Below are 15,000 nucleotides of genomic sequence, written 5' to 3'. Positions count from 1 at the left end.
GAAGGCGGGACTGTCCCGCCAAAAGCGGGACTGTCCCGCCAAAAGCCGGACGTCTGGTCAGCCTATAATAGGTGAAAGCATTACAGAGAAATTGGGGAACTAGAGTGAAAAGGCACTGGAACTCAGCTCATGTTATGAAATTGCCTGGTAAAAGGCAGGGCTGCCTGCGTTCCGTGGGTGTGGGTAAGTGGCGATTCTGAGACATTACAGGTGTGTGTAATTTTTTCGTGTTGTGCCATCCTTGCTATTTTCTCCTCCTTCATTTAATCCAGTAATACTTTTCCACCCTGCCTGTTTTCACATTTGCCTACCAGCTATCAGCAGTGCAAAGAAATCCATGGAGTGGAAACCATCCCAGAGATCAAGGCTTTGACCTAAAGCGGCCCGTGTGATTTCCTCGTGTCCTTTGCTTTCTTGTAGGTTCATCGTTCTCCCAAATGGGGTCCTCCAAATCGTAGACGTGCAGGAGAGCGATGCAGGGGCCTACCATTGCGTCGCGAGCAACTGGGCGGGGAGACGTCACAGCGCCAACGCCATTCTGAGCATTGTGAAAGGTTAGTACCGAATACAGTTGCTGCTGAAATGAGAAAAAGCAAGAGGAAGAAGAAGAGGAGGAGGAGTTTGGATTTATATCCCACCTTTCTCTCCTGTAAGGGAGACTAGCCTGTAACTGTGACTAGCCCAAGGTCACTCAACAGGAAGGCAGGAGTGCGGAAACACATCTAGTTCACCAGATAAGCCTCTGCCACTCATGTGGAGGAGTGGGGAATCAAACCTAGTTTTCCAGATTAGAATCCACCTGCCATCCTCTTAACCTCTACACCACACTGGCTCACAGGTGTAACCAAGTGTCAGACATTTTCTACCATATGGCATTCTGGGAACTAAAGTCACTAGGATCTGACTAGCTGGCCATTGGGAGGCTCTTTTCTTTCTTAACAACTCCGTCCCCGGTCCCACCATCTCTGACATAAAGCTATAATAATGTTGATGCACTTTCAGAGTTGCTGTACGCACATTATCCAGACAATATTTGTAACATGCTGTGCAATTTATTTAAGAACATAAGAACATAAGAACAAGCCAGCTGGATCAGACCAGAGTCCATCTAGTCCAGCACTCTGCTACTCGCAGTGGCCCACCAGGTGCCTTTGGGAGCTCACCTGCAGGATGTGAAAGCAATGGCCTTCTGCGGCTGTTGCTCCCAAGCACCTGGACTGTTAAGGCATTTGCAATCTCAGATCAAGGAGGATCAAGATTGGGAGCCATAAATCGACTTCTCCTCCATCAATCTGTCCAAGCCCCTTTTAAAGCTATGCAGGTTAGTGGCCATCACCACCTCCTTGTTTTCAAAATTTGTTTTCAAAATCATGATGCTCTCCAGAGGGATCGTCTGGGTGGCCAATTAATTGATTTGCTTCGCTGATCCCTCGCTCGTCTCGCTGAAACTCGAGTCAGGTTACGAAAAAAGAAACAATCCGATCAGAACATTGGAATCCGTTCAACCAGCAAACGCGGAGAATGCACTAAAAGCCCGATAGATGAAACCAGGATGACGTGCCCGGGGAATGTTGCAAATTAAAACAGAATAAACCATACGAGGAAGACTTCCTGAAATTCTGCAGCCATTCACTGCAATCTTAATTACAGAAAAAAAAGATAAAAACACTCAGCTGTTAGGAAGTGAACAATAAAAATAATGAAACCCTACGACAGTGGTGACGAACCTTTGGCACTCCAGATGTTATGGACTACAATTCCCATCAGCCCCTGCCAGCATGGCCAATTGGGAATTGTAGTCCATAACATGGCGCCCTAGAGTGCTAAAAGGTTCAATCCTTTCAACGGTTCCTACTTAATGCTACACTCCATTAGCATCAGCCTTCACTTAGAAAAGGGGTCTTCAAACTATGGCCCTCCAGATGTTCATGAACTACAATTCCCATCAGCCCTGCCACTTAGCCTTGCTGGCAGGGGCTGATGGGAATTGTAGTCCATGAACATCTGGAGGGCCATAGTTTGAAGACCCCTGACTTCAGAACTCATCAGTAATGACTCCAGTGTGCTGCAAAAAAAATCCCTTTGTGGAGTATTATGGTTGTTATTCCATATTATATGAGAACCGATGCATAGTCAGATGCATTTCCTATGACATTTCTCTGGAACAAAATCCTGTAACCATCATTCCCCTGCCTCCGTCTGCTTCCACATGGAGGTATTGCTTTCCCAGCAGAGTCTCTAATCTGGAGAACCGGGTTTTGATTCCTCCACTCCACCTGAGTGGCTTTGGAGGCTCTATCTGGTGAATCCTGATGTGTTTCCGCCTCATGACTTACATTCCTGCTGGGTGACCATGGCTGGCCAGTCAAGGCTCTCTCCAAAATCCTCCCAGCCCCACCTACCTCTACAAGGTGTCTGTTTGTGGGGAGAGGGAAGGGAAAGGAGCTTGTAAAAGCCACCTTGGAGTGTCCTTACAGGAGAAAAGCTCCACGGGGTATAAATCCAAACCCTTCTTCTTCTTCGGCCAATGTCTAAACTGGAGCGGGTTTGTGTGTGTGTGTGTGTGTGTGATGTCCCCTAACCATCCATGTTTTTTTTCTACTTTGTTGCTTGATCTTTCCTGTTTGGGAGAAGTTCGCAATGAAAGCACCTTTATGCGTGCTTAACATTGTGCAGTTGAGCCGCAGCATCCAACCCCCCCATCAGCGCTACTTGTATTTCCCTCTGTGTTGCAGGCCCCCCATATAGGCCATTCCTCCATCCAGTCCCCCACAAACCGCATGCCTTTACCCTGAGGCTTTAAAAATATATCTCACTATAGGGCAGTGGGTTGCCAGAGGTGGCACTCAAGTGAACTCCTCTTCTGTGGAGCAGCAGCGCCAAACAAAGTCCCCCCCCCCCCATCTAGACTGGCCTGGGTGGCTGGGCTCGATTATTACGCATTAAACCTAAGCACCTAGTTTTTTTGGGGAAGCAGTTAGTAGACCCTGTTAAGCCCTGTTAAAGCCTGTTAAAGCCCACTGATTTTCATGCAAAGAACTAAAAGCACAATCTTTTACTTGGGGAGTAAGAAATGGAGTTTGCTGGCAATGGGGCTTTGCTTCTGGAAGTGCATAACTCCCTCCTAGGGAGTCGTTAAGTGATTCACCCTGTTGGAAGAGTTCTTGGCGGTTGCTTTAACGCCAAACCACCGACTACCACCAAGCTTACTCCCGAAAGTAGCATGACCTTCCGGAGCCCAACCACCGTTTTTTTCTAAACGAAAACCTCAGTATTCTGGTTAAATCTGCCGGGTTGGCACTTTGGGATAAATAAGTAGGTTTGGGAATTTTTTAATTTGGAGCACTTCGGCCATTTTCGAAAAGGTTTGCTACCTAAGCATCACTGCTGTGGGGTTTTCAGAGCAAGAGGACGGTTGGGATGTGGTTTTCAGCTGCCTTGCCCTCTGAGCTGGGAGAGATTCATAGAGAACTGTGAGGTGGTCCTGAGGTCACTCCAGCAGGCTCTCATGTGAAGGAAGCGAACAATCGAACCCGGCTCCTCCCAGATTAGAAGTCTGCCATTCCTAAGCGGCTGCTCCATGTTGGTGCCAGAAGTTCTTTTACAGAGTCATGGGGTCTTCAACCTGCGGCTGCGTGGACTAACAAATCCCATCAGTCCCCTGCCAGCACAGCCAATTGGCTATAGCTGGCAGATGAAGTGATGGAATTCCATTCCATGAACATCCTGGAGAGAAACCACCTGCCAGGTTGCAGAACCCATGGCAAGCCACCTCAGCCTCTGCTTCCACTTGCCATTGCTGGTAGGGGCTGATGGGGAATTGTAGTCCATGAACATCTGGAGAGCCACAGGTTGCAAGACCCCATGGAAAGCCACCCCTGCTTCCCACTCTTGCCTTTGGAAAGCCCCATTCCTGGAGTTGTCCTAAGTCAGTTGTGTGACTTGACTGCGAATTTGTAGGTAATAGAAGAGGATAATGTGCATTATTGTGTATGTGTGTGGGGGGGGGTGGATTTTTGATTTAGGGACTCAGCATGGCTGTAAACACATTTTACCTGCTTGAAAGTCTGCCAGCACTTTCTTTTTTTTAAAAAAAAGAAGGAAAAGAAAACTTTTGCTTCCAGCAACAGGGCTGATGTTTCTGTTCAGTCGGAAGCTATTTTGAGCCCCCCAAGAGTCTTCCTCAAAGGTCATAAGAAAGGTCATAGAGGCGGATGCATGGTATCTGCAGCGTGTGTGTGTGTGTGTGTGTGTTTGTGTTTGTGTTGCTTTGTGAGCAACAGATGTTTTGAGCCAGGCAGACTTCGCAGTGTAAATTTCCAGATGTTCCTTGAGGGAGGTGCATTCTGTACGGTACAAGGATATGGGGGCTTGGACAAGCAGCTCTGGAAATCAAGTCACCAGAGTTGCACAGAGGGAAATATCTGAGTGGAGAGCAGCCCCGATCTCTCATGTTCCCCTTCTGGACCTCAAACAGGGTGATCTGTTTGTTATCCTGATATTTGTGGGGAATCAAACTCTTCCATGACAGTCAGGTCAACAAATGTCTCACTAGCCTTGCAGACAATTTCATGGTCCAGAAGGTAGAAGAAGCAACAAGACTATTTTAGATCTGCTCCTAACTAATAATGATGACCTGATTAGGTGGAAGGCGAAAGTGGTAGGATCCTTCGATGGGAGTGATCATGTTCTCCTGGAGTTTGTTGTACAGTGGAAAAGGGGATGCTAAGTGTAGCCATACCATTCTAGATTTTAAGAAAGCAGATTTCAGTAGGCTTGGGAATCTATTGGAGTCGCGATCCTGTGGTCAAAATGCTAAAAGAGAAAGGTGTATGATGGGGTGCTGTGGTTTCGGGCTGCATGGCCATGTTCTAGCAGCATTCTCTCCTGGCGTTTAAGCCTGCATCTGTGGCTGGCATCTTCAGAGGATCTGATAGTAGAAAGGAAAGGAAAGCAAGTGGAGATATATATACCTGTGAGTAACAATGAAGATAGCAAAGCAGTCAATAGGTGAGGGCATCTTGAATAGAAGTAGCCTGACATGTGGAGTAACAAATGGAAGTATGTAGCATGTGAGTAACAATGAAAAATAGAAAATGCTCACATGCTACATAGCTTCATTGTTACTCACATGCCAGGCTACTTACCTATTCAGATGCCCTACCTATTGGACTCAAGTATCTTCATTGTTACTCACGCAGGTATATATACTCCATTTGCCTCACTTTCGCTAATATCAGATCACCTCTTGAAGATGACCAGCCACAGATGCTATGTAAACTTGTCAGGAGAGATAATGCTATTAGAATACCGACCATACAGCCTGGGAAACCACATAGCTTACTCCAATGATCTATTATGAAGTGAAAGCCTTACGACAGGTTTACCAGAGTGTATGGATGGCTGGGGTGTCTTAAAGTGATGAGGTGAGATCTTGAGGGCATAGTTTCAAACAGTTCCAATGAGAAGGACAAATGGGAGGTGTCTCTGGAAACCAGGATGGCTGTCTAAAGAACTTTCAACTGAGCTGAGGTTGACAGGTCAGCATTCGGGACCGGTGGGTGAGTGACAAATGGGGCGGGTGAGCGGCGGTGGGTGGGTGGTGAGCAGAGGCAGCAGGTGGGCAGGTGGCCAAATGTCCCCTCCCCACATGACCTAGGCCAGTGCCACCTGGGTCTAGAGCCCCCTCATGCTCCCTCCGCCAGGTTCGCCCTTGGAAAGCCCTCCTTTTCCCTGGGCTTAAGAACATAAGAACATAAGAACTAGCCTGCTGGATCAGACCAGAGCCCATCCTATTCCAGGCTCTGCTGCTACCTTCACCAGTGGCCCACCAAGGTGCGCTTTGGGGAGCCTCAGCATGCAGGAGATGAAAGCAATGGCAACTTCTGGCAGGCTGTTGCTCCAGAAAGCACCCTGGACTGCTAAGGCATTTGCAATCTCAGATCAAAAGAGGATCAAGATTGGTAGCCATCATTTGACTTCTCCTCCATAGAAATTTGTCCAAGCCCCTTTGTAAAGCTATCCAGGTTAGTGGCCATCACCACCTCCTGTGGCAGCACATTTTCCCAAACACCGGATCACCACGTTGGAGTGAAGAAGTGTTTCCTTTTCGTTAGTCCTAATTCTTCCCCAGCATTTCTGCAATGAATTCCCTGGTTCAAGTGATGGTGTGAGAAGAGAGAAAATTTCTCTCTGTCAACATTTTCTACCCACATGCATAATTTTACAGACTTCAATCCCTATCCCACCCTCAGACGTCTCCCTCTCCAAACTAAAGGGAGTCCCCAAACGCTGCAAAGCCTCTCCTCATAAGGAAGGTGCTCCAGTCCCTCAATCATCCTTTAAGGTTGCCCTTCTCTGCACTTTTTTCTATCTCTTAGATATCCTTTTTTTTGAGAGATGTGGCTTTTACCAGAACTGAACACAGGACTCAAAGTCTGCTGCAATTGCTACAGCTGGCTTTATCTAAAGGGGCATGACAATCCTTGCAGTTTTATTATCAACTCCTTTTCCCTAATTATCCCCAGCATAGAGTTTGCCTTTTTCACAGGCTTGCTGTTGGTTGTGTTTAATGCGCAAACACCAAAAATGGGAATCTGAAGGCACCCCTCTGCTAGGAGCCCTGTGCTGTAATCCTCCTGAAAAAAAGCGCCCCGGGTGTTGTGAGTGGCAGCTGGGATCACGAACCCCCCCCACCCCCCCACCCCCCCCACATTTTGCAGACTCTTCCCTGGAAGGTTGCAGGAGAGGAGAGAGGACGGCCCATCGGCTTTCAGCTGTCAGCGATTTGAGACACCGAGAAGTCCAGGCGAACAGACCGTGCTGGGCTCTTTCGCTGCGAACTTTCTCACCCTTTTCCAGAGGAGGAGTTTGGAAATCTTATTCGGCCTCCGAGAATCTCCCCTGGGAGGTGTTTGCAAGCGTTGAGCAGCTGTTCAAGCCAGGGAAATGTGTGTGTGTGTGTGTGTGTGTGTGTGGGGGGGGGGGAACGGGAGAAATGCCTGCCTGGTATTTTCTTCCACTCTTCTGTGAGAGCACGGTGGTTTGCTTGCAGTTGGTGTTTTAGAGTTTCATCCCCCCACCCCTTGCGCTTTCTGATTCACGCCATGTGCTGTGTAGCTCATGGGAAGCAAACAAAGACACACACACACCCCCAAACACACCCAAAGGACAAAGGCAGTCATGTATTATGTTCGCTGTGTTGTCATTGTGTGTGTGTAAGCTTTGACCTGCTCTGTTTTTTGCAAAAGTAGTTGCTGTTTCATCGGCAGGGAGCCGTTTTAATGAATGGAGAGGATGCACGCGTGAGAATTAAGCACAGGATTTGTTTCATTCATTCAGTTTATCCACTGCCCTTCCCCTTGCGAAACCATCAATCGAACAGTAATAGATTAGGCGCGTTGAAAACATAAATGGTGACTGAGATAATCTTAAAATAAACTTTAAAAAATCTGACTGTATCCTAGTCCCTAAAAACGAAACAGGTAAAGGAGCGGCAGAGGGAAGTTGGAAGGCCTTGGTTGGAAAACAAGACTTTAAAGGTTAGAGGTTTAAAGGTTAGCATCACAACCTTGATTATTTATTTATTTATTTATTTATTTATTTATTTATTTATTTATTGTTCCACTTATAGACCGCCCTCCCCCGAAGGGCTCAGGGCGGTTTACAGCAATAACAAAGCAGTGGGTACATAAAATACAAATAGAATTAAAATTAAATTTAAATTAGAATTAAAATTAAAGCAGCGTTCAATTTCCATAAAATTGATTAAAATAGATGGCATCTATTAAAAACTGATCCAGTACTCCACCGGAAGCCCTTGTAGCTGACAGAGCCCTTATATTACAGCCCTTATATCAGTGTTGGCGAACCTTTTCGAGACCGAGTGCCCAATCTGCAACCCAAAAACCCCTTATTTGTCACAAAGTGCCAAGACAGCAATTTAACCTGAATACTGAGGTTTTAGTTTAGAAAATACAGTTGACTCCAAGGCGCACGTTACTCGGGAGTAAGCTTGGTGAAGCAACCGTGCAACGCTTCGAATGGGTGAATCACAACCCTAGGAGGGTTTACTCAGAAGCAAGCCCCATTGCCAGCAACTGAGCTTACTCCCAGGTAAAGGATTGTGCTCAGGCTAGCCTAGATGTGTGTGTGTGGGGGTGTGTGTGTGATTTTCCGCCCCCCCCACATGATGAACTCTGTGCACGTGTGCCCACAGAAAGGGCTCTGAGTGCCACCTCTGGCACCCGTGCCATAGGTTTGCCACCGCTGCCTTATATAAACCTGGGCAGCCACACTTTGTACCAGTTGGAGCTTCTGGATCAACTTAAAGGATAGCCTTGCATAGAGCGCGTTGCTAGGGGTGACCATTGCATGGATTACTGTAGCTAGGTCAGGATGGGACAGACAGAGGCCCAGTAACCTGACCTGGTGGAGACGAAAAAACAAAACGTAAACATTTAAACGTGGCGCCTTAGCCAATGCAGAAGTTACCTTGTAGGAACGGACTTACAGCAACGGACAGTCAGCACGCTGCAGTATAGTCCACAATCATTATCCCTTTACAAAAGCCTCTTTCTGTTTCAGTATAGTACAGCCCTACTACTTGAATAGAAAAGCCCTCTTGAGTAAATTCAATTCTGAATAGTTTGTGGAAAGCCAAGTTGTTGAGAGAGAACCGGTTCTGGAAAACAGTCAAAGAATTTGGTCCTTCTTTGGCACGGCTGTGGAAAGTTCCCAAATCTTACTATTCAGGGCCTGTGCTTACACCAGCTTGGCCGGGGGTGGGGGGGGGAGGGGGAGGGTTGTCTTGATCAGTGAGGGACAGTATGGTGCAGGGAGCAGAGGGTTGGCCTCAGACTGTGGAAACACAGGCCACTGAGCCACAAAATGGGAAAGTGGCCTTGACCCTCCTATCTGCCTCCATTAGACCTTCCTTTGTTGAAAGAGTGGAATGGAACTTGCTGTTTTGGACGTCTTGGAAGGGTAGGGCGCAAATGTTTTGCCCTGCCCTAGAACTGGCCTTCGCTGCTAGAGTTAGTCTTCCGCAGTGGCGTATCTGCCTAGGGACGAGGGGTACCTTCTGTCCCCAGGCACCACTAATCTGGTCACGTGGGGGGCACAAAATCGGCCCCCCACATAACCAGGAAGACAGCAAGGCAGCAGGAAGTCCTTCTACCCTTGTCGTCTTCTGGTGCCCTTGACCCTGCCCATGTCGCCATTGACATGGGTGGGGCCAAGGAAGCCTGGCTGCAACCCCCCGGCTCCTGGCTCCCAGCCACCTGTCCCTTCTACCCTCCCCTCTGGGAGAGAGCAAAAGCGATTGCCGTCCTCTGAGAGCTGCTTTTATAAGCACTGAGGCCGGGGGCGGGGTGGGGGCATGCCCGTGTCCTCCTGAGCCTCGCCCCCCCGGCCTTAGTGTTTATAAAAGCAGCTCTCAGAGGATGGGGAATGGCAGTCGCTTCTGCTCTCCTCAGAGGGGAGGGCAGAAGGGGCTGCCGGCTGGGAGCAGCGGGAGGGGAGCAGAGACAATTTGTCTCCAGGCATCATTTCTCCCCCGATACGCCTCAGGTCTTCAGACCAGTGCTGTGCCGAGTGGTTTGCCCCGGTGGGCAGAGTTCCTACTGGCATCTGCAAAGGATCTCTTTACACCTTACTCCCCCTCTTCTTGCATGTTACATTTAGAGTAACCGGCCCCTAAGTTCGGCTTCATAGAACTTTGCCGTCTCTTTGTCAAAAGTGAAAAATTCTAACCTGGTTTTTTCTAGGTCATCAGCTGCCACCCATGGGAGACGTGACCTTCGCAGCCGCCCCGGAGAACACCACCGTAGCGGTCGGGGAAACTGCCGTGCTGGAGTGCATGGCCTCTGCGGACCCCGTGCCGTTCGTCTCTTGGATACGGGAGGGTAAATGAAGAGAGCCACCCTTTTGATGCCAAGAGGGCAGCTCCTGGACCTTTTATTTTGAAAACCTATTCAAGGGGCTATGGCAGGGGTCTGCAACCTGCGGCTCTCCAGATGTTCGTGGACTACAATTCCCATCCGCCCCCGCCAGCATGACCAATTGCCACCCGTGGGAGACGTGACCTTCGCAGCCGCCCTGGAGAACACCAATTGGCCATGCTGGCAGGGGCTGATGGGAATTGTAGTCCATGAACATCTGGAGAGCCGCAGGTTGCAGACCCCTGGGCTATGACAATTTGAGGAAGCTTTCTCAGCTGAAACGGAATAAATCGGAGGCCGGTCCGAGTGGGCCTTCTAAGCCAGGCCGGCCAGTTGAACCTCAAGTTATACCAAGCCTGCGACTCAGTTTATGTTGTTTGATCTGTAAAAGATACGAAATTCGAGTGACTGGATGCCTTTTGATCTAAAATTAGTCGCGGCCCCGGGAACGACACCCTGACTGGGAAGGTCAGCTGGTGCAGGTTGGGAGTTTGAGGGCCCTCCGATCTGGGCTTCCGGAGGGCTGGTGGGAATTCGGACGCATCTGTCGCGCTTTGTAAAAATAACTCGTGGGTTATCTTTAGGATTGTAACTGGCGAATGAGGGTTCTTGAAGTGCCGGGTGGGGGGGGATGGGGCAATTTTGAAGAATCAGGACTGTTTCCAAATTGGGGTGAAGACGGTGCTTGAAAGGAACTGAAGGATTAAATTTCGCACAGACAAATGGCGGACATGTGGACTGAAGGTTGGAAGACGCGTGTCGTAGAACTGCTGAATTTAAGTCTAGTCGCGCCTTAGAGACCAGCTAGTTTTTCAGGGCAAATATAAAGTCAACGCCTCTTGAATCTAGCTCAGGGGTTTGCAACTTGCTGTACTGGCAGGGGCTGATGGGAATTGTAGTCCGTGAACATCTGGAGAGCCGCAAGTTGCAGACCCCTGAGCACGCTGGTTTGCTGCAGACCAATGGAGCTGCCCTCTAAAAGTATTGTCATGAAACCAGGATGTTTGGTGAGTTTCCCCTGGTGAATTGGGACTGTGCATCAGTTCAATCCATAATTATTATTATTAATTAATTTGATATTTACTGATTTTATCGGTGCTCTATCTATGTATTTTGTTTAACTTGTTGTTCACCGCCCTGAGCCCTCCGGGGGAGGGCGGTATACAAGTATAATAAATAAGTAAGTAAGTAAGTAATAAGTAAGTAAGTAAATCAATCGATCAATCGATCAATCGATCAATCGATCAATCAATCAATCAATAATTGCTTGGCAGCATCACCCCACTACGTGAGAGATGACAGCTGCCTTGAATTCCATCAGAAAAGAACTGAGTACTGTAAGCTGGAGAGAGCTGAAATAATAATACTCGAAACATTCTTGATCCCTTCTGACATCGTAAGGCGTCCTTCGCCTGTGTCGGCACCCAGCTTAGGAGTTTGTTTTCAATTTGCAGACGGGGACCCCATTTCCACGGACGTGATCGTGTTGGGACGGACCAATCTCGTGATTCCTTACGCCCAGCCCCACCACGCGGGAGTGTACGTGTGCCGTGCCAATAAACCCCAGACCCGGCAGTTTGTGACCGCTGCAGCTGAGCTCCGAGTCCTTGGTGAGAATGGGAGAATCAAGACCTTCCGCACAATCCCTGTGGAATTGTCCAATTGTTTCTGTGCTGCCTGTGTCCTAGAGCTTGGAGTGACTGTGACATCACTTCCTTTTCCTGGGGTGTGGGCAGGCTCCCCCCCTCCCCCCCAGCCAGCATAATGTTAGCTTTTAGAACGTCAGACTAGGACCCAGTCTCGAACACCCAATCTGCCACGGAAGCTGGGTCTGTCAAACCCAGTTCTCCAGATTAGGTCCACCGCTCTTACCACTACACCAGGCTGGCTTTCATATTGCCATTGCCTGCCTCCGTGTCATGCCCCTGACGTTCTTTGGAGGTTGCCCATCCAAATACTGACCAGAGTCCACCCTGCTTAGCTTCTAGATATGCTACACGCTACAGGGGTCAGTGCTATCAGTCACAGACCAGGAAAGGGATTTGGGCGTCTTAGTTGATAGTTCCATGGGAATGTCAACTCAGTGCATGGCAGCTGTGAAAAAGGCAACCTCTATGCTGGGGATCATTAGGAAAGGAATTGATAATAAAACTGCAAAGATTGTCATGCCCTTAGATAAAGCCGTGGTGCGACCGCACTTGGAGTCCTGTGTTCAGTTCTGGTCGCCACATCTCAAAAAGGATATCGAAGAGATAGAAAAAGTGCAGAGAAGGGCAACGAGGATGATTGAGGGACTGGAGCACCTTCCTTATGAGGAGAGGCTGCAGCGTTTGGGACTCTTTAGTTTGGAGAGGAGACGTCTGAGGGGGGATAGGATTGAAGCCTATAAAATTATGCATGGGGTAGAAAATGTTGACAGAGATAAATTTTTCTCTCTTTCTCACAATACTAGAACCAGGGGGCATTCACTGAAAATACTGGGGGGGGGGGGGGAATTAGGACTAATAAAAGGAAACACTTCTTCACGCAACGTGTGATTGGTATTTGGAATATGCTGCCACAGGAGGTGGTAATGGCCACTAACCTGGATAGCTCTAAAAGGGGGTTTGGACAAATTTATGGAGGAGAAGTCGATCTATGGCTACCAATCTTGATCCTCTTTGATCTGAGATTGCAAATGCCTTAACAGTCCAGGTGCTCGGGAGCAAAAGCCGCAGAAGGCCATTGTTCTCACATCCTGCAGGTGAGCTCCCAAAGGCACCTGGTGGGCCACTGCGAGTAGCAGAGAGCTGGACTAGATGGACTCTGGTCTGATCCAGCAGGCTTGTTCTTATGTTCTTATGTTCTTATGATGAGACCAGGCGAGCCCAATTGGCCATGCTGGCAGGGGCTGATGGGATTTGTAGTCCAGGAACATCTCGAGAGCCGCAGGTTGCAGACCCCGAACTAGATACATCGCTCTGCCGATCTTGCTTAATGGAGACAGACGTTGAGTTCCATCTGGATGAGATGAGCAGCCGAACGTTTTCCCGACTCTGTGCTCTCTGTAGGAGAAGGGTCTGTTTTGTCCCCAAACGCAAGCATTGTTCTCCAGCAGTGGTGTAGGAGGTTAAGAGCTCGTGTATCTAATCTGGAGGAACCGGGTTTGATTCCCAGCTCTGCCGCCTGAGCTGTGGAGGCTTCTCTGGGGAATTCAGATTAGCCTGTACACTCCCACGCTCGCCAGCTGGGTGACCTTGGGCTAGTCACAGCTTCTCGGAGCTCTCTCAGCCCCACCTACCTCACAGGGTGTTTGTTGTGAGGGGGGAAGGGCAAGGAGATTGTAAGCCCCTTTGAGTTTCCTACAGGAGAGAAAGGGGGGATATAAATCCAAACTCCTCCTCCTCCTCCTCCTCTTCTTCTTCTTCTTCTTCTTCTTCTTCTTCTTCTTCTTCTTCTTCTTCCCTGCAGCTCCCCCCTCTGTCTCCCAGGCGCCCGAAACCATTTCCCGGACCCGCGCCAGCACCGCTAGGTTTGTCTGCAGAGCAGAAGGGGAGCCGACCCCCAACATCCACTGGATGAAGAACGGAGAACCCCTGTCGTCCAACGGGCGGGTGAAGATGCAGAGCAGCGGGACCTTGGTCATCAACCAAATCGGGATGGACGACGCGGGCTACTACCAGTGCGTGGCGGAAAACCCGCTGGGCATGGCATGCGCCACTGCCCAGTTGGCGGTGATTGTGCGCGAAGGTCTGCCCAGCTCTCCGAAGAAGGTCACTGCAAGTTCGCTGTCCAGCACCACGGTCTTAGTATCCTGGGAACGGCCGGAATTCAACAGCGAGCAGATTATCGGGTTCTCGCTGCATTACCAGAAAGCTTTGGGTAGGTGCCGCGCGTTTTGTGTGACTCCGGTCTTGCATCTTGGGCGATTTTTACAGAATTGGTGAGAAGTCGGGCCCTGGAGAGAGCCGGCGTGGTGTTGTGGTGAAGAGCTGCTGGCTCTAATCTGGAGAACCGGGTTCAGTTTATTTATTCATTTTTATTTATTTATGGGATTTTTATGCCGCCCAACCCCCGGAGAGCTCTGGGTGGTTCACAACACAGGTTCTACATATAATATATACAACAAAACCCCATTAAGTTAAAATAATTTAGATTTAAAACACAGCGGTAGATTCAATAAAATGGCGTCAGCAAACCCAAATTAAACCCTCCCAAGGAGGGGGAATCAGAACAAAAAAGTGGGTCCCCCTAGATGGCAAGGGGACCCCGAGACCGGGGGTGTAGAAGGGGCACCACAATCAGCGGCTGGACACTCCAAAAGCCCGGCGGAACAACTCCGTCTTACAGGCCCTGCGGAATCCACCAAGATCCCGCAGAGCCCGGACAGCTGGAGGGAGAGTGTTCCACCAGGCAGGGGCCAAGGCTGAGAAGGCCCTGGCCCGAGTGGAGGCCAGCCGCATCATGGAGGGGCCAGGAACCACCAGTAAATTGGCCTCTGCTGAACACAGAGGCCGAGTAGGGACATAGGGGGTAATGCGGTCTCTCAGGTACGAGGGTCCCAGGCCGCGTAAGGCCTTAAAGGTCAATACCCACACCTTGAAAATGATTCGGGACTCAACTGGGAGTTCCCCTGCAACTCCACATGAAGCCTCCTGGGTGACCTTGGCCCAGTCACGGTCCTCTCAGAACTCTCTCAGCAAACGCAGCAGCAAGAAATGACAAACCACCTCCCAGTGTCTCCTGCCTTGAAAACCTGATGGGGTTGCCATAAGTCACCTGTGACTTGTTAGTGCATGCACACACACACACACAGGGCCTTAGAGAATCTTTTCCTACCGTCATGACATGTCGCATTTAGGCTATTAGCTAGATTAACTGATTTAAAAGTTGCCTTTCATTAATTAGCTGTGACCTGGGTGGCCCAGGCTAGATTGATCTCATCAGATCTTGGAGACTAAACGGGGTCAGTGCTGGATAGTGCTGGGCTGTGGTGGCGAACCTTTGGCACTCCAGATGTTGTGGACTACAATCCCCATCAGCCCCTGCCAGCATGGCCAATTGGCAGGGGCTGATGGGA

The 15,000-nt window shown here is 49.3% G+C and overlaps 1 protein-coding gene across 1 annotated transcript in view; it reads left to right on the top strand.

Moving 5' to 3' along the window:
* Positions 1–15,000, top strand: part of IGDCC4 (immunoglobulin superfamily DCC subclass member 4) — a 57,814-nt gene that overhangs the window by 25,022 nt on the left and 17,792 nt on the right. The window contains exons 4-7 of the mRNA XM_048482079.1: positions 421–554; positions 9,768–9,905; positions 11,396–11,551; positions 13,392–13,802. Of these exons, the coding sequence (XP_048338036.1) occupies positions 421–554; positions 9,768–9,905; positions 11,396–11,551; positions 13,392–13,802 (839 nt within the window). The remainder of the gene's footprint in view (positions 1–420; positions 555–9,767; positions 9,906–11,395; positions 11,552–13,391; positions 13,803–15,000) is intronic.

Source organism: Sphaerodactylus townsendi, linkage group LG17, assembly GCF_021028975.2.
Source record: "Sphaerodactylus townsendi isolate TG3544 linkage group LG17, MPM_Stown_v2.3, whole genome shotgun sequence".
In the NCBI taxonomy this organism is placed as follows: domain Eukaryota; kingdom Metazoa; phylum Chordata; class Lepidosauria; order Squamata; family Sphaerodactylidae; genus Sphaerodactylus; species Sphaerodactylus townsendi.
The sequence above is the reverse complement of the archived record's forward strand: the minus strand, read 5'-3'. Positions and strand labels throughout refer to the sequence as shown.